Here is a 24644-nt window from a genome sequence, read left to right on the forward strand (position 1 = left end):
AACCAAAGCTGTCCCAGTGGCCCTCCTGTGTGGCAGCTTGCTCGCTCTGGCTGCTGGCCATGAAGGCCTACCTGAACAATCTTCCCAAAGCTAGCCATGGTGGTGGAAGATATTAATGACCCCAGTTACTCAGTGCCACTCAGCTGGTAGAACTTCACCCTTCCCTCAGCACTGCTCTTCATCCATTTCAGTGCAAAACCAGCTGCCTCGAGTTCACCCGGCTGAGGTGAGGCATCTGAAGGATGGTAACTTAACAAGCCAGCTCTTTCCATAGTGCTGATCTATGCCTAGGTCTGTGCATTGAACACACCATGGTCACAAATTTGTCTGGAAGCCGCCTAGGGTAGCATCTGTATCACAGTAATGCTTCAAAATCAATGATTGTAAATTCAAGGGAAAGTGAAGAGGTGTGTTGATGGTGCGCTGTATTCTCACCTCCTCTGCTCCTGTGCTGTTGCTGCTTTTGCTGAAAGAACAAGAACGTTTCAGTGGAGTTCTTGAGAGATGCAGGACCTGCCTTCATTTTCCCTGCAAGATGTTGTTGACAAGGAGTGCTGAATGGTTTTTCACCTCTCTTCCCTCCCCACTGCAGAACGGGCCAGGAGGAGGAAGCTTCGTGAAGAGCGGGCCTGGCTGCTGGCACAGGGGAAGGAGCTCCCCCCTGAGCTTTCCCACTTGGATCCCAGTTCCCCTACTAGGGAAGAGCGAAGGACCAAGGATCTGTGAGTATGCAACTGGGCATGCAGCATACGAGTGCATTGAGGTAGTGAGTACGAGAAGGAGAGGAGTGTGATCATTCACAGGAATGAGGAGGGAGGATTGAGGTTGGAGAACAGTGAGGAATAAGCTGAGAAGCATCTGGATTTGGTCCATGCTAGAGGAGTGTTTGTGATAAGGCCTATTTGTCAGCATTATGGCACAGTGTGGGGAGTAGAAGGGAAGATGAAGTACGAGAGCATGTCTTACGTGTCCTCAGTCTGCATATTTACTGTTGCGCTTCCCATTACAGCTTTGAACTGGACGATGAGTTCACAGCCATGTACAAAGGTTAGTCCTGCCCCAGCTTTCCCCTTTGCATGACTTGCTCAAAGCAAAATACTCCTCTGGGTGTGTGTGTGTAACCATTCACCTTTCTTTTGCTACTGCCAGTTCTAGATGTGGTAAAGGCTCACAAGGACTCTTGGCCCTTCTTGGAGCCCGTTGATGAATCGTATGCTCCCAACTACTACCAGATCATTAAGGTATGGGAAGTGGTCTAGCCATCTTGACTGATGCACTTTGTTGACTGGGATGCAGTTTTTTGGAAGTGTTTTGAAGTTTTGTGGCCTGTGTTACCCTCACAGTCAAACTGCATGACTCCAGTAGTCCCTTCTAGCCTTACAAGTCAAGGAAACCAAAGATGAGGTGCTGCCTCTCAGGAAAGCAGCCTCCACTCCCCATCCCCTCTCTGTGAGGAAGCTAGCTATGCAACTTTGTAAACCCCACTATGCTTGCTGTAACTGAGGGGATGTTTTGTTGTGTTTCAGGCCCCCATGGACATCTCTAGCATGGAGAAGAAGTTGAATGGAGGTCAGTACTGCACCAAGGAAGAATTTGTGGGCGATATGAAGACCATGTTCAGGAACTGTCTTAAGTACAATGGTGAAGGCAGTGGTAAGAGCAGTAAGATGCTAAGTTCATATATTTGCAGTGCTCAGTCAAAGCAAGCAGTGATCTTTTCCCACTCACCAGTACTTGGTTTGTGCTTATTCTCTTTCAGGGTATTTTTGGGAGGGTGGACGAAAGAGTAGATGCTCCTGATTAATATGGCCTGGGGCTTTAGTGAGGTTTTTGGCACAATTTGGTCATGCTGAATTGGGGCATGGCATACCAAGGGACTCCCATGTTGGTAGATGGTGAAGGTAGAACATACAAAGAGAAGAAAGTCTGTTTGTTTCTGAGCTCATTCCTTCGTATGCTTGTGTGTGTGTGCCCCTTTTTCTCATAATATCTAACGCAGACTTTGAAAAGCATTGGAGTCTGGTTAGCTCCCAGCGTTTGAGTAGCACAGAAAAGTGAGGAATGAACCAGGCTTGTAGTCCTTTGGATGGAAAATGTAGGTTCCTTGGCTATTGAATGAACAACATGAGTCTGCAAATGGGAAACCCTGGGTTTAACTGCCATGCCAGTTAAAATTCTACGTGTTGCTTAGGTAAGAAATCACTTCCCGTATGGTGGGTCATCACTGCAGACTGTGTCTCACCAGCACAGCCTTGAAAGGGAAAATAGAGCTGCCCAGCTTGTCGCTGTGGGCCCCAAGTAAAAGCATTCCTGCACTGCCACTGAGAGAGCTCTGTTTCCCCAGAAACTTCAGGGTTAGTTTAGTGGAAACAACTGGAAAGTCATTTGCTTCAAGCCCTTGTCATTAACACCTCTCACATGTCTTTTCCTTCCTATCCACTCCAATGAAAAGTAGGATCCCCTCTGAGCAGAATTGTACTGTGGAAATGATGCAATGGGGACACTGGTGTTGGCAGTAGCTTTCGTGTCAGGGTCAGCAAGTGCTTTAGAAACTGTACATGGATAAATATGTTTGCTGATTTTTCCTCTGTCTTGTAGCATGCAGCAGAGATTTGAATGAGTCCAAGAAAAGCCTCTGAATGTAATCAAATATCATTGCTGGAAGTTCACATTTCTTCTCTCAGCACTCTGCTGGCTAACTCTGCAGGTCACACATCTCTGCGAGCAGAGGTGGTGCTTCTCGTAATGTAATTCTTGGCACTATGCTGGAACACTGAGTTAATGCTGACTCTGCAGGCTGTGCCGCTAATGGTACTTTGTCATGTCTCTGTGCCTGTCCTCTGGTGGGGTTACTGAACAAATCTGATGCTGCGTTGCTTATGGAGTTTAAGAACATAAACCAAAGTTGACTAGTTAGAAACACGTCTTCCTCAAAGAAACTTTGTGGAGGGGAGATGAGTTATCTGATGGGGAAAGTCGATGTTGCTTAATTGTTTCTCTCTATAAGGCCCTGTCCCTGATGTTGTTTGGTTTTTTTGACTACAGAATACACCAAGATGGCTTACAACTTAGAGAGGTGTTTCCACCGAGCAATGATGAAGCACTTCCCTGGGGAAGATGGAGACACAGATGAGGAGTTTTGGATCAGAGAAGACGGGAGACGAGAGAAGAGGAGCCGGCGGACTGGCCGCTCCAGCACAGGCAGTGTTTGGACTCGGTCGCGAGACCCAGATGGACCAGGCAAGAGGCAGCAACGCCTGGAAAATGGAGGAAAACCTCCACCATATCGAGCTACTTCCAGGGCTCCTGCTTCTTCCTCCTCTTCCTCTTCCTCCTTCTCCTCGTCCTCTGCAGAGGATCCAAGTGGCAACCCAATGCAGCCTCCTCGAGAAGTGGGGCCTTCCAATGGACGAGGTTTCCCTCGCTCTCTGCAGTACGGCGGCATGCCCAGCCCTGTGCCACATCCCAGCCAGATGGTAAGGAGCAGTTTCTGCTGTTCTTCACCCATCAGGCCTGAGGAGGGAGGGAGGTAAAGGGGAATGAATCTCTCTACTGTGAAATCCCTACTGCATGGCAAGAACCTCTTCCCAGAGATTAAGGGTTAGGGCTATGCTTTCTACGGCTGAAACTTTTCAGCCCTTAGATTTAAACTGGTGCAGTTTCAGTCTTTGCCACACTAGCTGGGAACAGTCTCCTAATGTTTCCCATGGCTGGCATGCCCCCATGTGGGCTTGCACCAGCTCTGGCTCCCCCAGTTCTCTTCTTTCCTTGAACAGTTACCCCGTTGTGCATGGAAAGCAGTCACGTTTCCTCTTTAATCTCCAGTTTATGATGCTGAACAAGCCGGTCTTCTTTTGTCTCAATTGTTTACAGATGCCTGGTAACTTTGTGCCATCTGTGTACTACTGCATTCGTGCCTTGAGTATTTATAAAAGCAGTAAACAAAATCAAACACAAGGCCACCCTGGACTGCAGCAGTGACCTCTCTTTAGCCCAACATTTCTTCTCTGAATGCCACCTGTTCTGCCTCCCCTCTGGGCTGTTCCTCACCAATCCTTCACTGCCTTTTCCATTTTAACCAATGATGTCTTGTGGTGTGGTGTATCAGCTGCTGCTCTGAGATCCAGGCTATCCCTTGCCCTGTTAGCTAGAGATCAAACAAAATTTTTAGAGCAATTCTTGTGATGCAGATAGTAGGATGCAGTAGGAGAGCTGGAGGCAACAAGTATTTTGAAGGAAACTCAGCACATTCCGCCATCATCCTACTTTGCATACTCTTGTGGTCTGCTCCTCTCCTTGGAGTGAACCACTGCCCCCTCCAGTCTTTTTGCTTGCTCCCAAGTAGTTGGGTGGCAAGTGAGTGTATTGCAACCTTAAGCACGGGGACGCATGGCTGGGGTGTGAGAGAGCTGCTTTGGCAGGGGAGCTGTGTCACCTCGTAGGAAAGAGACTGCAGGTTTTTCGTGGTATCTCCAAAAGGCCCATCTGCTCATCTGTGTGGTTCCTCCAGCCTTGGCTTCCCCTCACCTGCAGCAGCTCTACTGCTTTTCTGCGCTTCACAGATTGTTTTATTTCTCCCTCCCACACCCCGCCTCGTCCCCCAGAGACCAGCCGTGCCAGGAACGTTTGGTCCCCTGCGTGGATCGGATCCCACGAAACTGTACGGCTCGCCGCGAGTGCCTGAGCCCCACCCCGGAGACCCGGTCCAGCAGCACCAGCACTTTGCCATGCAGGTAAGAAACGCTGCAGCCAAGGGATTCAGCACCTCGGGACCCGCGGGTCTCCACCGCTCCTCGGTGTGACGGCTCTCACCGAGACCCACCCTGCCTCTCTCTCTCTCTCTCCCCGTCCTCCCCAGCCGGCCGTCGGACTGAGCGAGCACCGCGGGCACAGGCTGGCTGCCCCGGAGAAGCAGGCGTGTGCAGGACCGACCCACATCGCTGGCCTCAGCCCCCGGCCGGGCGCCCTGCAGCTGGGGCGCGTGAGCGGCCCCCCGCCCGACACCGTCTACCCGCCGGCCCAGTTCCAGCAGGGCTTCCTCCCCCCGAGGCACAACGGGCCCCCCATGAGGCCGCCGGAGGGCTCGGAGGTCCCCCCGGGGCACATGTACCGGCCCTACAAGTACCTGAACCGCACGCACCCAGCCCTGTGGAACGGCAGCCACGGCCCTGGCAGCCAGGGTGCCGTGGGGCCGGAGGAGAAGGCGCCCATGGGGCCGGGGCCCTCGCTCCAGCCCCGCGCCCTGGGGCATATGATGGACCCCCGGGCCATGAGGGCGCCGCTGCCTCCCAGCCAGTGGACCGAGCAATCAAATTTCCTACCTCACGGGGTGCCTCCCTCAGGGTATATCAGACCGCCCGGGAAAGCCGCCGGCCAGAGGATGCCGCAGACACCGGCCACTCTGTTTGGGGGACCGCCTCAGGTTCAAAGAGGGTGCCAGGGCGGGGACTCCATGATGGATAGCCCAGAGATGATCGCCATGCAGCAGCTGTCCTCCCGCGTGTGCCCGCCGGGTGTGCCTTACCACCCTCGCCAGCCGCCCCCGCCGCACCTCCCTGGACCCTTTCCCCAGCTGGCTCACGCTGCCTCTGCCGCCGGCATGCAGCCTCCGAAACCCGTCGTGGGGAACGGGAGCTCGCAGGATCCCACCAGTCAGACCATGGAGCCGGAGAGCAACCAAGGTAACGCCTCGAGAACCCGCCCGCCAAGGCAGCAGCCCCTGCCTGTAGCATTTGACCTTCCCTGCCTGCATCTGTTACCTGCATCCCCCTGCCTGCCTCCCCTTTGCTTCCTGCCAGGCATCCCTCCCGCCCGCTGCACAGCACCGCCATTTCCCGTGCCGGGGCAGACCCCCCGCCCGCTGGTGTGCGCCTGTGGGGAGGGAGCAGGAGCACCCCTAGGGCGGCTTTGTTGCTCTTGGGCTCCAAACTTGTAGGGGCCCAAACCTTAACTGTCACGCAGATGCACAAAATCTATCTCTGCAAATGTGGCTTTATTTGGATTTTTGCCACTAGAGAAGTGGAAAATACGCCCTGACCTTCAGGCTCACCAGAGCCAATTTTAAGCAGTGGCTGAGGCTCAGCAACAAAAGCAGGGTTTTTTTCCTAGAAAATAATTAAAATCTTGATAAAACAGTTGTGGGGCACACAGTTTTTACACATACCTTTTTATTTTTTTTAATCTAAATTGGAATATATTTTCTACTCCAGCCATCGCTTAGATTTTTTTAAGATTGTTTTGTTTCACTGTAGCCTGCCAGAGGTCCCCTCTGTCCCAGCTATACCTGCAAGTTATCAGTTTGCCATGGGGTGCAAATGCAAAGCATAGGCTGTGATGCTTCTAGAGCTTACTTGGAGTTAATATAAAAATTGGATCTGCACAGAGTTAGGTAAGGAAAGAAGACGTTATGTGAATAACTGGTTTAAATATACTCCTTTGAGTATATGTCAGTATGGCTTCTCCTCTGAAATGCACACGTGCCTTGTGAGCTCTCAAAATCTTCACACAACAGGACTGCCTGAAAGCCCCTGAGCAGCCGTGTCAATCCAGGTGGGATGGCAGCGTGTCATGTGTGCCGTCACAAGTTTCTTTCTAGTTGAATTTCATTCATTCTAGCTGGTAAACTAGAGATCAAAAAAAACCCTTAAAAATAAAACAAACCTAAAGTAGAGATCAAAAAACCCCAGAGATCAAAAAAAAAAATTTTTTTTTCATTAATTCTAGCTGGTAAACTAGAGATCAAAACCCTTGCATCTTTTATCGATCCCTCGTGTGCCTTGCACTAAGAGGAAACTCTTTCCTTGTGTGCCATTGCTTAAAAGTCATCATCGTTTAACTGTGCTGGATATAGAACAGAGACTAGGGGAGGATGTTGAGTGATTGCAGGGCAGAGTAGCCGCATCTCCAAATCACAGTTGGTTAAAATATGGCTGTGATCGGCTTCACAGCATCTTGGTGTGTGGTAGTGCTTCTGCCCAAGATGTGGGCAAGTGGGGTTTGTGGACCAGAAAGGGCAACACAGCCTGAAATCAGGCTGCCATTACCCTGACTTCTTATCTTGCTATCATGTGGACCCCACTGTGGTATTTCCCAACTCTGCCTCTCCATTAGGCAGCCTCTGCGCACCCATGTGTCAGACCAAACCCAGGCGTGCAGTGTTACTCCAGTGGAGGTATGACTTATCAGTGGCTTGCAAACTACAGTGTGCTGTATCTTGAGGGTTCAGTCCACGTGTGGCATATTTCCAAGAGAGGCGCAATCTCATGAGTAATTTTTAAAAGGGCTCTTTTAAAAGCAGCAGCTACTGAAAGTCACCCAACTTTGTAAAAATGCACTCCAGAATTGCTAAAGGTCTCTGAAGGGAAGACTGTGTGATGGGTGTGGGTGGCTGCAGCCCCACAGAAGAGTGAGTACTTACAATGGAAGGACCTTCATGGCTTTAGAAAGTCACTTCTTTTTCTCTTCTATTTGCACAAAAGTGGGGTACTTTTTCCATCCAGATGTTAGGGACCTGTCAGGCAGAGCTGCCCAGCAACTCTGGGTCAGCAGCAGCAGAAGATGCTGAAAGGCTACTTCGGTAGACCTGGTTAAGCTGGCAGGAATTACTCCTTGGCACGTGTGCTTTGAGTGAGCGTGAGTAGGCGTGCGTATGTGTTGGGCGGGGAGGACCGATTTCCAAATTTAGACCGACATGTGACTTTTTTCCCCTCTCGTTCCAGTGGAGCCACCGGCAGGGGTCGACGAGAAGGCTCAGTGCATCGGCATTCCTGAGGGGGCCTACGCCAAACTCCTACCTCATCCCAAGCCCCCGCTGCCCATGGAGTGCACCAGGCGCGCCTTGCCCCCGGACGGGGAGGGGGACGGCTCCGGTGTGAAGGGCGACCTGAAGGCAGGGCAGGGCAAAGGCGCGTGGCCGGCAGAGAGCAGCTACGCCGGCGGCCCGGGCTGCGTGAGGGACCTGATGCCTGCCCCCGAGAGAGGGGGTCCCCTGCCTGAGAACGGGGCGGCAGGCGAGGGGCCGGCAGCTGGCGCCGAGGGGAAGGGGCTTGCCGCCAGCCTGCTGGAGAAGCCCCTCTGTGGCGGCGGGAAGGCTCTCCCCGAAGCGGCTGTGCCTTGCATGGGGCAGGGCACCGGCCTCCCCGGCGTGGACGCCGGCTCCATGGGGGCTGCCCCCAACCAGTTCCACCCTCTCTACATGCCTGGTCTGGAATACCCGAATTCGGCCGGGCGGTACCACATCAACCCCGGCCTGCAGGGGTTCGGCCCTGTGATGGGGGGGAAGCCGCCTCCTCCCGCCTCCCACCCCCAGCATTTTCCCCCGCGGGGCTTCCAGCCGAGCGGCACCCACCCCGGCGTCTTCCCCCGGTATCGCCCCCCCCAGGGCATGCCCTACCCCTACCAGCCGCAGCCTCAGCCTTCCTACCACCACTACCAGCGACCGCCCTACTACGCCTGTCCGCAGGGCTACTCGGACTGGCAGAGGCCTCTCCACCCCCAGGCCAGCCCCAGCGGGCACCCCGCCGCCCACCCGCCCCTGGCCAGACCCCCCTTCCCGGACCGGGGGTCCGCCGGCGGCTTGCAGGGCTGCGAGGCACTGAGCGCCGCCCTGGCCTCTCCCAACCGCATGGACGTAGCGAGTGCCAAAGAGGTTTCTCCGAGCGACGCGCAGGATCTGGGGCCTGAGGACGAGAAGTCCGAGGAGTCCCAGGAAAGACCGGAGAGTCCCAAAGAGTTTCTTGATTTGGACAACCACAACGCGGCCACGAAGAGGCAAAGCTCGGTGGCAGCGGGGGAGTTCCTCTATGGAGCCCCCCCACCGCACCTGGGTTCGGGGATGGGATTTGGCCCGTCGGCTTTCCCTCCCCACGGGGTGATGCTGCAGACTGGCTCTCCTTACGCATCCCGCCATCCCGCCAGTCATTTCCAGCCCAGGACGTACGGATCACCCATGAATGCTCACCTGTCTCATCATCCGGCCTCCGGCCAGGCCAACGGCCTCTCTCAGGAGGGACCCCTGTACCGCTGCCGAGAGGAGAACGTAGGTCACTTTCAGGCCTTGCTGATGGAGCAGAGAGGCAGTGGAGGTGGCATGGGGGTGCCACCCCAGGACTTGTATAGACCCTCGGGGTAAGACCATGTTTTCTACGAGAAGGCAAGGCGGGAGGGGGATGATGCCTGGGTGATGATGAGTGTTGGATATCCTTGAAAGGATATGGCTTGAAGTCAGAGGAGATGGCAATCGAAGTTGGAAGGCTATCAGGTGACTCTTAGGCCCTTGGAGTAAGAGGTCTCCTAAGCTGGAGTGAAAGTCTCATTGCAGCTCCTTAAAACAAGTAGCAATCGTTATGATGGAGACCTGTTAGCCTGTCCCATCCATCCCCACACCAGTGCTTTGTTTTATCTGATAGTGTTTTGTTAATGTGTCATCCAGGGCTGTGCATCTCTTAATCAAATGGACTTTTGCCATTTTCTTTGCAAGAATTTTATTGCAACTTTCTCATAGTGAGGCAGAGTAGCTAACTAAAGTGGAAATTAGCCTCTTGTTATGAACTCCTTTACTTCAATGTTGCCCCCTTTTCCCCTCCTCTGACTTTGCCCTTCGTCCCTTTGTCTCTGTCTCAGATTTCCCTCACAGAAAAGTACTTCTCATTGAGACTGTGCATATCACATTTTATTCCTGAGTGGAAAATTCTGCTACTCCAAAAATTCCCTGTTCAGATTTTATAAATGTGCTTCAACTGTTACTGTTTTGTCATAGTCCCAGCATGACAGTGCTCCTTCTAGCATTCAGGGAGCTTGGCTTACAACTAAGCCATTGGGGGAGTGGCATGGATTAAAGGTTGTGTTTTGGGGGGAAGCCAGAAAGAAGAACACACGAGATGCATGCTTGTATGCGAATGTTGTATGTATGCATTCAACAAAGTAGACGGGATTTGCTCTTGGTGTTCATGTGCTAAAACTCTCTCCATTCAACCTGGCTCCAGAATGCAAATGCATCAGGCTCAAGTTCCCTTCCCGAAGATGCCTACAGCAACCATGTCCCGGGAAGATTTGACGTCACAAAAACCATCAGCGTTGCCTCTGGATCAAGTAAGGGCTGCTAAAGAGAGCAGAGTTGAAATGCGAGTCTTTCCCTTCCCACTGGTTAAAGGAGTAAAGTATTTGATGAGAGGGGAAGCACTGGAGGAAGCTGGGAAATGAACTACTGCTATGCAGAGGAGTTGGGGATGTCTCTATGTCTTAGCTGACTGTAAAATGTAACCTAGGTGGACCAGCAGTGCTAGCTTTGAACTGGTTGCATGCAATCATGAGGTTATTCCTTTCTAAAGCTGCCAGTTAAAGTCTCCAACTCTTGTTCTTCCTCTTCCAGAGCTAGTCCGAGGAAGGAAGGACCTCACGAAGACGAAAGCCACACGTGATTTGGACAAGGGGGAGGAGGGGCAGGCCTTCCTCCCACCCTCCCCTCGCCCAAGCAGCATGTAGCTTCCTGGGTCCGTGGAACATGGTGCCGCAACGGCTTTTGTGTTGGAAACCTGGAGCGGTGCTGGGCCCCAGCCAGCCAAGCAGCTGGCTCGCCACCTCAGGGCGAGCATCGCAAACTAGTGGCTTTCCATGACCGGAGACTGCGTCTCGTTCAGGGTTTGAGGGATTTTTCGGGTGGGGAGGGCGGGGGGTGGGGGCAGAAACTTTCATTGACTGCTAAACTCAGGTATATTTTTCAGGGTGGAAGAGGATGATGATGGAATTTTACTTGTAGTATTAATGTGTGTGTTTTGGAGCTGGATCCAGTTTACAGAATTTAACCTGTTGCCTTTTTAAATAAATTTCTGTTGTTGGTGAATGTATTGTACATAACGGGGGAGGGGGTGGGCCCAGCTTGTAGTGGGCTTAGCACTGGAGGAATCCTTAACTGTTTACAATCATATCACACTGAAATCTTTCAGGATAGGATGAGGGTTTGGGGGGAGCGGGGAGAAGTGAGGGAACGTGTGATGGATGACTTGCTGTCCTCCTTCCTGTCCTCTGCAACCGAGACACGACCTGACGGTTGGTTGACTTACTGGCAGGAATTGCTCAGGAGCATAACGTGTCCTCCTCTTTCTCTTGTCTTCTTCCTCCTTCCCCTCTCACCCCCACCTCCACCCCTCTGGATCTAGGGCCTGAGTGCACTTCCAGCTCCTGTCATCATGGGGGAACAAGGAAACCAGGACCAGGAATTGAAACCAGGACAGGACACTCATGGCATTGTCCCTTCTGCTAGTATAATACCCTTCTCCCTGCCTTTCTCATAGGAGAAATGTATGCTCTAGAAAGCAGAAAATGACATAACTGGTCATCTTAGACTTCTTTCAGTGAAACCAGTAGAGCAGCACCTATCCAGTAGAACAAATAATGTGCAAATCTGTACTGCCCTGCTGCCTGAGGAGTGGAGACAAGCCCCCACCTTTCTTTCTCTGTCCCTTGGCTATATTCACTTCTTAGCAGCAGCGAAGCAGAAGGTACCCTGTGGTTCCCGACCACTCTTGGTTGCCTGTGAAGGAATGGCATGAGGCTGCTTTGGGGGAATGGTTGGTTTGCTGCAGTGTGAGCTGTTTGTTGGCTAATGGTGTTGGATTTGTGTTTGCAAGTTGCGGGTGAATTGGAAAGCACTGATTTGAAATCAAATGTAGAGGTGGCATGGCTCAGGGGGTGAGGGACAAGAGATCTCTGTGCTCGAGTTGACTTGGTTTACCTTTGCCATCATTGATGCCGTAGCAGCAAGTCCTACAGGGCTAGTGGCAGCTTCCCTCGGAGCCTGTGAGCAGTCTGCAGGGGCTTTCCTCACCAGTTGCAGTACTGCACTGGGGAACCCCTGTGCGCCAGTGCTTTGCCAGGCACCAATGTTTAAATGTAGGTTCGGCAAATGAGTTTCATATGAATCTCATCTGCAGACGTTTATTCACATCTTAAATGTAACAAGAAAATACAGCTGATTATTCTTGGGGGAGCTGGGGTAAAACAAGGTGGAGTTGCTGTGTGAGAAGATTGGGCAGCAAGATCTGCTGGGACCACAGCCGTAGTGCAAACTGCTGGTTGCCCTGGGGGACAGCGGTATGGTTAAAAGGAGGATGTGCCAATGTGTTGGGCAGATTGTGCTAGCAAAAGCACAAGTGGCAGCAGAAGTGAGGACAGAGCAGCATGTCCTTTAGTCTGTGGTACCAGCTAGGGGAGGGTCTTTGTCTCCAGGTTTCTGGAAAATTCTTCTGGCTGCTTTGTTGTCTTGGATGGTGCCATCACCCATATCTTTAGCTGGATTGCACTAGCATGCATGACTGCATCACCTTTGTCCTGATGTGTAGATCTACCGTGTGCTGGCGAAGCTGTTTGAGCAAATGGCAGGTAGCATCTGACTGGGCCATTACTCCTTCTGTCCTAAGCTTTTGGAAAAACAAAAAGCCTAAAAGATGAGAAAGGAAGGACTGCCACATTAGTGCCCAATTACCAATGAGTCCCACTGCTCTGTTGCTACTGTACTTTTGCCTGTGATGAGCTGTGTACGGCCAAGGCATTTTCCAAGCCTAACAGGAGTTACACTTCTTAATGCTATTCCCACAAGCATGTTTATAAATGCAGTTGTTCATACCCACTGCTGCAGCTAGCCTGTGAACTATAGCTGTTGTCTGCTTAGTCCAGTGAATTGCCTGGGACAGCTGGCTCCTCCACAAAGGAAGACTTCAATATAATGTCAATTACTTACAATCTCTATCTATAGATGCCATTACGTTATGAAAGGGAGATTTGTTTTGGTGGGTTTTTTTCTGTGTTTGTGTTCATCTGTCAGAGAGCAATTGTCACTGGTGGATTGGTGTAAACTGGAAGAGATGATCCTGAAGGTTGTCCTTTGACTGAGAAGCAGGTAATTGCTCTCCCCACCCAAGAACATTAGTATATGGCTCATCCAAATTTGTCCCAGATCTGAGGGTCTCCTGCTGGCTTGTCAGCTGGCAGTGGGTTTCCAGAGGTGCCCCAGCTGCTCAGAAATGCAGGTCTAGATCCTCCACTGAATGGAGGTACTGAAGCAGTAGTAGGTATTTATGAAAAACTGTGCAAGTATAACTGCTCTTCAAGACAATAAACCTGGGACAAATGAAAGCATGGTTGCTTCTCCTTGTAAAGCAATCTTTAGTTCATTGTAGATATAAAAATAATTTGAAATAGCACATTTAAAAATAGAGGAACTGTAAAATACAACTTGTAGCAAAGTATTCGAAATTCTGGAAATGTGAATGTAGATTCTGCAAACAACCCCTGCTGTACTTCAGCCTGTGTCTTCTGTATCACAGACAGTTACCTGAATATTTAAAGTGCCTTTCATTCAGCTCATTGTGAACTTTGTGGAACAGGAGGTTTTTGGAAGCTATAAAAAAAAAAAAAACACCAAGCTGAAATACTCTTGGCCTTCAGACGGAACTGGCACTGAAAACATGGTTCTAGTGGTCATGGTATCTGGATGAGTACCAAGCCCAGATCAAAACAGGGGATGAATAAGAAAGGCAAGAATTGCTTGTGGTCTGCCTGGAGAGCGTAGTGGAGTGTTAGTGATAGATACTCTGAGGATCCTATGTGGAGTGTGCAACATGAAGATATTATCCCTTACCTGACATAATGCAAATCTGGGAGAAGGGTTTGACTTGCAGATTGTAGACAAAACAGAGTAGTGAAGCTGACTCCTCCTGGGAGGGTTTCTAGGTAAATGGCTTTTGATGTAGTCAGTAATTCTTATTAAAGTGACTAACAAGCTGCTGTTGTGAGGACACATGGTTTATATTAGAAAAGTACTAATATAGCATTGGATGAACTATGGCTGGGCTACAGGGATAGGGCTATCCTGGGGACAGGGCACATGAAGATGTAGAGCTGCTTGTGGAATCTTAGCTCTGAGTTTCCAGACTTTCAAATGCTTTGTTCATAAGTGTTTGGCTGGGTTTTTTTTTTTTCTTTTTATGATGACATCTAGGGATGCCCCAAAAATCAGAGCTCTATCTCGGTAGGTACAATCTGAGCAAATCACAGAAAATGGGCACCCCTCAGAGGGCATGGGGCTGGGAGTGGATTGCTGGGATGGAACACCAGTGGAAATGTACAGGGAGAAGCAGAAAATGTGAATTTTATAGTTTATGGTTTCCCAACATGTGCTGCGCAGGGCTGTTTTGTAGATGTTGTGAAAGAGATGGGTTTAAGGAGGGATTTAGAAGAGAGTAAAATGGCAGCTCTTTACGTACGGGGTGGTACTTTTTGCCATGTGTTGGCATACAGTGCAGGAGAAATGTAGCTGCATTTTAAAATATCCTGGCATTTGAGTGCCATACTTGTGTCACTATCTTAAACAATATTTTAACACAATACAGAGAAATTCTGGACTCTGGTTGGAAGCCCTCTTTCTCAACCCCCAGTGCTGTTGTAGTATAATATATTAACTGTTGGTCCTTTTGCAGCAAGCATCCTGAGCTAGTGACTTTGCAAAGTTTCCTGTAGCTATTACTTTTCCCATACAGAGGATGTGTTTTGCTATAATTATGGATTTCTTGTTAAACGAAACTATATAATACATAGAACAAATATGATGCTGACCATGCTCGAACATGCCAAAATTTTCCAATATTCTCAGAAGAGTTTTCTATGCTACTCTGGCTTTTTAGCCTCTTGCTCTCCCCACCACAACCTCCTTTGCAAGTGGTGTGTGGTGTTCCCAAGATCCTGAGATGTTCAATTGCCATTATAAGTGCCATTGTATAAACTCCCCTTGGGACTCTGGAAGCTTTGAGCATCTTAAGTCCTACAGGCCCTGGCAATTCAACTAAGTATTTTAAGAAGGCCAGTCACTGAGGCTTCACAGTGATTTTTAGCTGTGTCCAGCAGAAGTTTGCAGTCTATAAATTCCATGGTGTGACCCACCAAACCACTCAGTAGCAATCCAAGGCACCAGCCTGCAATGAGGAGGACAAAAGAGGAAAGTAAATTTGAAGCTTCAAGGCCCAACTGGTTTGATTTGTGACTTTAAAGTACATGGAGACACTTTTCTTGGAAGAGCTTCTGATTCTTTCTTGTCTGCCAAATGCCTTTCCCATGCAGACTTTCCGAAACAAATCTCCTGTGTGTATTTTTGTAAGTGTGGTTTCTCGGGGTCTTGGAGAGCTATCAGCTTCTTGATGTCTTATCTGAACACTACTCACAGAGGCTGTCTTTCATTCTGCTGACTGAGGCAGTTCTCCTGCAGCTTCTCACCCCAACACTTCTCCATTTAAAAAGAAAGTATAATTAGAAAATAACCTTCTTTTTTTCCCTCTACTGATCTCTGTCAGTCTTCTGTGCATCTCTGTGTTGAGCCTGGGCTGTTGCTTTCCTTTTGATGGCTTTGTTCTGCTTTCCTTTTCCGAGGAGGCGGTGCATTGCCAGATGCATTGTGGAGTTTTGGAGAAGGTGTCGAACCAAGTGACAGGGAAGCACCATCCCGAGGGGTGGCTTGGAGAAGACAAACAGGAGAACTGATGATGGTGTGGTTGCTCCTGGTTCCCCTCGCTGCAGACCAACCATGCAACTGGGTCTGTGCTTAACCAGAGCTACCCCTTAAGAAGTTGTTACTGTGGTGCATTGGTGTTAGAGGAGTTTGCTCTTGCAGAATTCCTGTTTTGCTTTTAGTTCGGCACTGGTGGTTGAAGAGCAGGTGTGTGTGCTGTAACATTTCTGTAAGGCTGAGATTGAGATAGCAGGCTGTGAAAGTAGCGTTGCAGCTGCAGGCCATGTGACAAGCTTTAAGAGTGTGTGCTTATTGTAACTGAGAAAGCATCTCAAATGTTGACCTTCCAGCCTTTCCCCATCTGTACCTGTTTAACATACAGATGGGGATAAAGCACATTCGGGCTTGGCAGGACCCCTGCCGCCCATGCGGAAGGAAAACGCTTTTAACCAGCACATAATGAACTACGCGCTTTGGTTTTCACTCTCCGCTGCCCACCTCCCTCTCTGAAAAAGAACTGGGGGGGGACCCATTTCCAGCTGTCTCCAAATAGGAGCTCCTGGGATGACAAGCGTGAGGTTCAGTCCACCCCTAGGCAAGGAAATTCAGGACAGGGTTGTATGTATTTGAAACTAGATAGTAACATCCAAGTGTACCTTCAAAGTGCAGGTGTAGCAAGCTGTGCGGTGTCATTCCCTTTTTGATTACTCTCCTGCCTCGGCTCACATGCAGTATTTGAGAGACCGTGGAGCATTCTGTAGTTTTAACACTGCTGACCTTGCACTGACTGAGGCGGGGGGGGGGGGGGGGCGGGGGGGGGTCCTTAATCTGCAACAGCGGCCTAGATTTCTTTTGGCAAAGATTTTCTTCTTTTTGAAATGTGGATGTCAAAGTGGACAGTACATCCAGGAGAGAGCAAGAGCTACATCCACCAGTGGAAGAGGGGACAAGGGATTAATTAGGGCTGAGGATTAATTGGGATTTTCACCAACTCTAGCAAGTCCCTCTGTCCTTTGCCCCTTTTGTTTGGAAACACATGGCTTACTAGCAGAAGGGCAGGAAGTGGAATATCTTCTAAATAAAACTGGAACTGACTCTGTGTGGGCAAAATTCCCTTGTTGTGGACAAAGTTAGACCAGATGGCCATCAGGGATTCCTTTGGCCTTCAAATCAGTAAGAGGCAAGCAGATACATAGTGCACTGAAAAACTGCTGAGTACGTCAGAGGAGCGATCTCCCTTTCTGAAGCCAGCCAGGCAGCTACAGGAGCTCGGGCCTCAATTTTTAGTCTGGAAAGTCCTCTGATCCCCTTTTGTGTCATGCACCAACACTTCCCCTCTCCTTGCTTCCTAGCTTTCAAGTTTCTTTCCCTCTGCTTACTTTGCTGCAGTCTGTTGCTGTCAAGTGCAGAGATGAAAGCTCACTGCCCACGCGAGTAGAAAGGCAGAAGGTTGAACTTGCCAGCTGTCTCCTCTGCACATGCATATATAAAGCAGGTGGGGAGTACACATTTACTGTCCTCATGAAATTAAGGTGTCCTCAGTGGCTCACTGGTGTTCTCCCACATGCCCCCAGGGTTTGCCAGCCTGGCACAGAGTTGTCTGTCCCTCTGCCAGCACAAGGATTTGCTCCTGGCCCCTGTGCAGGGTTCCCGCGCATGATCCTGGCGTGCCTACCTCCAAGGGAGCTTAGGTTTAAAATTTATACTGTGTACAACCATGAAAACTGTTGCCTCTCTTGCTTGATAGATCAATGAATGCTGCTGCCTGATTTTTTCTGAGCAATAATAATGTGCAGCAGTGCAACTTTGACCTTCCCATATTGTTTCAGGGAACGGATGGCTATGAAACACTGGGGGGTTTCACAGTTTGAGTGGGAAGCAAGGTGCTTTCTGTGGCCCTGTGTTTTATCTATGCCACGTTCCTGCTTTCCCAGTGACTGTTGGATTGATTTAGGTAGCTGAGAGAGAGCTGGTTGCTTCCTCTGTTTGGGAAGGTAGAAGGGGAAGGGAGCAAGTTGGTAAAGTTGAGCCTTTGTCCACAAAGCAGAGCACATGGAAGAGGGGTGCCTGTTGCTGCCGCAGAGTGAGGGGTGGGTGGACCACCGATTCAATGCCTCTGGGGGAGGAAAGCAACCCGCTGCTGCTTCACCTGGCATTTATGGGGGAGGTAGCAGGAGAGCCTATGTCACTATGTCCATTTTTCTGAAGTTGGGTGATGTTGGTTTTTTTTTGTATTATTGTAAGTTTGTAAAGAATGTAATCTGTCTGTTGGGGGCACAAGGAGAAAACGGGGGCCTTTCTCTCGTTGGGTGAGGCTGTTCTTATGTTGCTGTGTTTTTTGTTGTTGGGCAGGGAAGGAGTTTAGGGGCCATGGGGGCAAAAGCCTGGCCCCTGTTAACTGGTTGCAACTGTCCCAGGGCAACGGGAGGGTGAGTTGATGCTGTGGCAGAGACCTCCCACACCAAGCTGTGAAAAGAACCCCTGCCTTCATCCTTTGGTGGGGGAATCTGACCTGCATGGGGCTCGGGACTGGGGTGTTTTGCTGGGTGGTGGGACCTAACGCTCTAGGGCTGGTCCTGCTCGTCTTCGTCTCGGTTAGAAACTGAGCTGGTCAACTGCCCGTGCTGTTTAGGAAAGGTTGGATTTGCTAGCCTGAATTTCTCAGCGGAAGGAGTTCATGCTGGAGTGGCTCACCCCGGTGCTCCTCTCCGCGGTGGGGGCTCAGGTGCTGCACCTCTCCGTCACCTGGTGCCCAGGACCCCCCCCGGCTCTCACCCCCACCTCCCTTCCTGTCCCATAGAGCACAGTGTCAGGGATCCTCTTCTCTCTCCTGCTGCTGCAAAGTTGTGTGAACTTTCCTGGTCAATACTGGAAAGGGGAATGCTATTTATTTTTATATTGTGTATATTTTGTCTTGGTCTGCTGATTACCTTTGTTCCCCAAGAGCGACAGTTACCTCAATAGTTAGTTTAATACTGTGTGTTGGGTAATTTTTTTAAAGAACTTTTTTAAAAGCTTGATCCTTGGAGGTCTGTAGATTTTATTTCCATATGAATTGGTTATTTTGTATAAAGTACGTTCTTAAAATAGCAATCACCCGTGCTGTATGTGTGTTTTCTTGTCTCCTGGATGGTCTCCCTCTTCCTTTGTAAGGGGGGAGCGGATGGGGGTGGGAGCAGAACACAGAGGGCTTGTTTCAGAGGGACAAAGCCCTGGACTGCAGACACAGTTGTACCACCTGAAAGCCATTTACAAGAGAACACCTGGAAAGCTAATTGGGATTGTTTCCCCTTCTGAAACACAGCTGTCTGCCTACGAACAACCCAGTTGTGGAAATGAGATGGTGTCACTTCTTTTCCCCAAAGTCCCTGGTGGGCTGTGGGTTCTTCTGCAGCCCAGGTGTGCTGGAAAGCCTGCCTTCATCCCCAAAACACCACGTAGTCTTGGGTCACAGGTAGTCTGTTCCCCAACACTCACCCAAAACCTCTCTTTGCTTTAAAAAGGGTGACTGCCCTTTAGTAAAGCCTACGGAGTGATGCTGCTATGAAGGAGGAACCGATGTAGCCTGCATGGTTCCCCTTTGTGCTGCTTTAATGCTAAGCAGCATAGGGTATGACAGTCCTCAGGGGCTGTTAGGGGAATGGGAAGCCTTTAGAGCTTATGTGCAGTGGTCCAAACCCACATCGGACCCAAAACGGCACTTGCCATTTGCTGTTTATTAAATCTCCCATGCGAGATCGGGCAGTGGTTTCAGCCCTCCCAGCAGAGAGGTGTTGAAAGACTTTCTCATGAGGGTTTCAGCATCAGAACCAGGAACTGGCCATATACCTTTTCATGCGGGAAGGCACCTGCTCTATGTGCTTTGGGGCAGCTTGCACTTGGCCCTTGCTCAGCTGGTCCCTTGCTCAACTTTTTGCTGATTCAGCAGCTTTTCATCAGGACAAAATCAAGGCGATTTTAAGGAAAAGTTGGTGCCGGCAAAAGGGGGCACAGGGAATGAACGGTAGAAGGCCAGGGGCACCGAGGCTCCCAGGTGCATGCTGCATGCGCCTTCCCTTTCCTCCCCGGCTCTAGCTGGTAAAAGCTCCCTCTGCCTCCTCCAGGGCTGGTAACAGATGCTCTTGGTCACATCTCCTCCTGCCAAAACAGCTTCACAGTGAAACCTGCTTACACCACGGGCTCCACCTGCCTCTCCTGCGGGAGCCTCGCTGGGGCTGCTCCCGAGCCCAGCACACTTGCCTGGCTCTCGGCACCAAAGCTGCCTCTGCAAAAAGGTGCTCACAAAACATTTGTCTGTGACACAGGACCCCACGCTTGCCAGCCAAACCGGGGCCTCATCCTGTCCTCATAGCTCTTCTTTCTCTCTGTGCACAAAGACGGGCAAATGAGCCCCAGTGAATGAATTGTTCAAGAGCTGACTGTAAATCCCCAGTGCATCGCCACTCCTGGGGCCGTTCAGGGACTCGCTGTACCCTCCCTCCATGGCTTGGTCTGAGACTGACTTATCCCGCCACATACATGCATATTTTATGTGCAAAGAAGCCCACAGGAGCACATGTTGGCACCTTCCCACCCCTGGGAGTTTGGAGGAGCCCGAGATGGAATCTGCTGCACCTTGACATCTCAAGCACCCCAAAACCGCCAGCCGAGTGTGGGAGCTGCCCCTTCTGCCTGGGCCAGGCAGGTGAAGCCAAGCATCCCAGTGGGCACTTCCCGACACGGCTGCAGCTCCGGGCCCCACGAAGGCTGTTTGAGGACGTTGGCCCCTCCGAGCTGGGGCAAGGTGAGTTGTTCCCGGGGGCGGGCGAAGGGCTGCTCTCTGTCACATATCCCCCTTCCCCCTCTTCCCCCTGCAGGGGCCAGAGTTCGGGGTGACGAGAGCAAGCTGTCCAATTTAGGAAGGGGAGGAATTCGGTCGCCCCATCAGTCCCAGGAAGCGTTTGGGTCAGAGGGGATTGGCAGGGGGAGATTTCTAATCCTGGGGCTAAGCCAGCGCTGAGCAGAGCTGGCGTTAATTGGAACCAGTCCCAGGGAAGGGGTGGAAAGTCACTGCTTTTAGAGCTGCCTTGCAGCCCAGGCGAAGACAAAGCTTATCTGTGCTATAGGAAATGCCACATCCTAACCTTGACAAGATGCTATCGTGAGGGTAACAGGCAGTATCAAGCTAGGCCATGTGTCCCCCTAATTCTTTACCTTTCTTCCTTCTTTCTGCTGTCCACAATTTTTGTTTCTTCTTCTTCCTTCCCCGCCATGGGCTGGCAAAGCTATCCCCTTGTACTAAAAAAGAGCTTTCCTGAGCTCTTGGGCTGAGGCTTTAAACTCGACTTCCTCTCTAGCCTCCTCCCTGAGAACTGGGATGCTTCTCGCCACCAGCTTTTTGTCCAGCCATCTCAGAGCAGCTCACTAATTCGTGTAGGCTTGAACTGGGGATGGGTGGATGAATCAGTTTCAGTAGGGACCAGTTTAGTGCTCAGTTTGGGTATGGAAATAAATGGCAGCCCCTCACCTCCATCACGGGGCAGCCCCCGGGGAGAGCTCCAACTCCAGGAGGGTTTTGCTAGAGCCGATGGATGGTGCAACTTTGAGGGGTGCCTAAAGGTGAGGGAAGAACCGGAGTGTCCTTGGCACCCACTAGTGGTTTGGGGGGAGCGTATATTTCCCTAAAAATAAAGAACCTTGCAGGTAAAGTTCCCATCTTGAATTTTCCTATTAGTCACCACACTTGAGCATGGGACACACCACCTCACACAGAAAGGCAGGACTAAGGCAGGCATTTGGGGTAGCTCAGAAGGACTCAGATTTAGGCTAAAATGAATGGTTTCTATTCGCAGAAATGTTTAGTTACAGGTATTAGGAAAAATATATACACTCATAAAGTCAAGATTTTCATTTTTGTCCCATGTTGAGATGTAAAATGCAACTTCTCCGAGCAGCCGGGGGTCTCTTGAGGGGTGGGACCCCCCCCATATCTCCTGCAGCCCTCAAAGCTGCAATTTTTGTTTGGTGGAGAAGGCACAGGCACAGAAAGGCAAAGCCAAGCCGCTTGCCCATTGGGGCAGGCCCTGTCCCTGGCAGGTGGGAACGGACCCAAATGCCTTGTTCCCAGCCATAAGCTCAGTCTGAGGGTGCAGTGTTGTTGTGTATACATTTATACACATGCATAACGAATGTTAGGGTCGCCCAAGCGCTAACACAAAAATGCAAAGTTATTCTGGACCATAACAAAAGCCCTAAAGGCTGGCCCCCAAATGGGTTGCCCCGAGGGCCCTGTGCTTGCCCAGCAGAGAGGAGACGGAGCGTCTTTGCCGGAGGAGGAAGAGAAGGTGGGAAGGGGCAGGGGCTCACCACGGGCTCGGCGCAGCATCTCAGGGCTGCCCCCTCCTCCTCTGCCGGCACTGGGAGGCCACATGTTCCCTGCCCGCTTTTTTTAAATTCCTTTCCCAAAGAGGCTGCCAGGGCGGAGGGATCGTAAAAAGTTCACTCCCTTGTCACGAATGCGCCCGTTCTTCCGGGGCCGGTGGGCAAAAGTTGTTTGCAATTTCCTCGGGCCGTGACCTTTGTTTTGACCATGGCAGAGGAGGATTGCAATCCATCAAACCCTCGCCTGGCCTGCGCCGGGGGCGGGGGAAAGGGCTGCCTTCGGCCAGCGGAGGGGGGATGCCTGTCCAACGGGCACAAGGACACCCATCTGCCCCTCGGGTTTGGTCGAGAGGCAGGGGGATGCCTAGCTGCTCGCTCAGCTGGCCGTTCAAGCTGCCCGATGGGGGATTCAGTGAGGGAAACCACCGTGTGTGCCACACAATATGCTCCCGCCAGAGAGATTTGAGAGAGTTTGCTTTAATTTTCTTTCCTGGGAGGGATGCCTGATTGCGATTTACTGCATCAGCAGAGTGGGGAAAGATGTCTTGCAGGGCTTGTGCCTACAGCCAGCCCCAGAGAGCAGCCGGCTGCATCAGGACTGAACTTTCAGCAGGAGCTTGGACAAAATGGGAGATGCCAGCAGATTTAGCACCTCCAAAGCCCCAGCCGCTAATGGTCCCCGACATTTCTAGGCTGCACAGCTTTTTGAAAATCCCACACCACTACGTTTTGTTAGGAAAATCAGCAGCAAACTAGAACCATCCCCTGGGAAATGGCTCCCATAGGCATCTGCCTCTCCACTCAAGTTCCCAGGGTGGCAATTCATTCCAGGAGTACATCTTCCCTTGCACCCGGGTGTCCCCTTTGAAGACATACCTGCATATGAAACAAATCTCCCCTGAGGAAATGCAGCCTGCGCATACCAGTCTACCCCGCTTCCCTTGGCTGCCTGCCCCCCTCTCCCCTCCCTCTGATCTCTGCTTCCCTAGGGAAACACGTCCTACCGCACTTCCCTGCTGCTACAGACAGATTCCCTTGGGAAGTTACTCTGTCACAAATCCCCCTTGGTCAAGCCCTTGGAGAGCGCCTAGGTTTTGGGGTCAGAAGGGAGGGTTGCAATATTTCATCTGGCCCCTTGTGTAACACGAAGCATGGCCTTGCAACACCCAGACCATCCTTTCCAGCCTGACCACTTGCATGGGAACCAGAACCAGGGTACTTTTTTTTCCTGGGAAGGAGCTGTGTGCTGATTTCCAGGCACAGCAGACCATGACGTGGAGAAATGTGCTGCTCGGTTCCTTGTTTGATGGGCATCTGTTTTGCTCAGGGAGGAGGAGGGAAGGGAAAGACCTTTTACACCTCAGACTGAAAACATTATGCTGGGGGAGGTAGCTCCTTGGGCTAGGAGGAGGAAGAGGGAGACATGCATGAGTACCCCAGAAAGTCTGTAGAAGACAAACCGGACCTCTTTCTAGGCATCACCCTCCTCTCCTATGTCAATCGCTGTCACGCTTTGTAGCCTGCCTGCCTGGATGCTGACGCCGTTTCTCCCCTGCAGCTCTCTCCTTCCCTGCTGATTTTCCCCTCTGCACCTGTGTGCCCGCTGCCTGACTCACACCAAACTCAAACCTCTTGTCTGCCCTTGTCTGCATGCACATCCCCAACAGCTGGCTCGGCACCCAGCTCCCTGAGAGCCACCCCCCCCCCAAACCCCACATCCCCTCCCCGGCTGACCCGCCTCACGCCCTTCGCCCCGTGGGTCCCAGTGGTTCCTGGTGGTGAGAGCCCCAGGTGTGAGCGAGCTTCAAGAGCATCCATCATCTCATTGCTTTCCTCCAGCTGCCGGGAGGCTGTTGTGGACCAAGTACAGTGGTAGCACCCCCTGAGAGAGCTAAGCCCCCTGTCACCAGTCTGTTCCCTCAAGAGGATGCCCTGAGCAGGGCCAGGGGCAGCTTCTTCTCCGGGTAGAGGAGAACGAAGCCTACCACTGAAACAGCCTTTTTGCAGGGGTCACACCAGGGCTTGCTTTGCTGGTGCAACCCACCATGAGCCAGATGTCTGGTCTGGAGAAGGAGAAGGCGGTGAGCATTGCACAGGCACGCGTGCTAGCTGCCATCCCGTGTGTGCGACTGACGGGCACATCTGTGGGCATCGTGCAATGAGGATGCCTACGATTTGGTGGCGTGATGGGGGGGGGGGGGGGGTTGTCACAGTAGGGCATGCTTTGCTGCAGCAGTTCAGGGAAAGCTTCCCTGGTCTGGGGCCCTTGCAGGGACAGGGCTGCTCCTCTCAGCAGGAACAAAAGTACCCCAATTCAGCCGCCTGAAAGGCCAGAAACCTGCCAGCAGTGATTATTGCCAAAGCTTGTGATTCTGGCACGAGTCTGGGTAGGGCTGGTTTCTCTGTTTGCCAAGCTGCAGGTGATGTTACTTGACAGTCGTCTTTCATTTCAAAATGTTGCCTGTAAAGAAAAGCTCAAACGCCCTCCCTGCTCACACGGCAAGAGGAAACAAACCCTTTTCCCTTGTAAGCAAATCTCTCGGGGCTTTTTTTTTAAATGCTTGAGTCAGCAGCACTGGGGCTCAATGTCTTTGATGTCCCACCACACGGTGACCACCACTGCAGCTGAACAGGGCCAGCAGCTGCAGGCTCGGGCTGTTGTGCGAGGGATTTTGTACCCTGGGTGCTGGCCCTGGGCCTGCTCCCGCTTAGGGTCCGTCACCCCCAAAACACCAAACACGGCCCCTCCTCACCACCCTGCCCAGTGCGCCGTGCCCGTCCCGGGGGG

General features: G+C 51.4%; 1 protein-coding gene across 3 annotated transcripts in view; it reads left to right on the top strand.

The window, feature by feature from the left end:
- Nucleotides 1-18589, top strand: part of LOC115352598 (cat eye syndrome critical region protein 2) — a 105286-nt gene extending 86697 nt beyond the window's left edge. For 2 of the 3 annotated variants that reach the window (XM_030041021.2, XM_030041022.2), the window contains 10 exons: nt 593-722; nt 1010-1047; nt 1150-1241; nt 1527-1653; nt 3046-3476; nt 4605-4733; nt 4859-5681; nt 7719-9126; nt 9984-10089; nt 10370-18589. In XM_030041021.2, coding sequence (XP_029896881.1) covers nt 593-722; nt 1010-1047; nt 1150-1241; nt 1527-1653; nt 3046-3476; nt 4605-4733; nt 4859-5681; nt 7719-9126; nt 9984-10089; nt 10370-10375 — 3290 coding nt within the window. In that variant the 3' untranslated portion in view covers nt 10376-18589. The remainder of the gene's footprint in view (nt 1-592; nt 723-1009; nt 1048-1149; nt 1242-1526; nt 1654-3045; nt 3477-4604; nt 4734-4858; nt 5682-7718; nt 9127-9983; nt 10090-10369) is intronic. The other variant, XR_003927193.2, reaches the window with a different exon arrangement.
- The last annotated feature ends 6055 nt before the right edge of the window (nt 18590-24644 follow it).

This window comes from Aquila chrysaetos, chromosome 17 (assembly GCF_900496995.4).
Source record: "Aquila chrysaetos chrysaetos chromosome 17, bAquChr1.4, whole genome shotgun sequence".
NCBI classification, from domain to species: Eukaryota; Metazoa; Chordata; class Aves; order Accipitriformes; family Accipitridae; genus Aquila; species Aquila chrysaetos.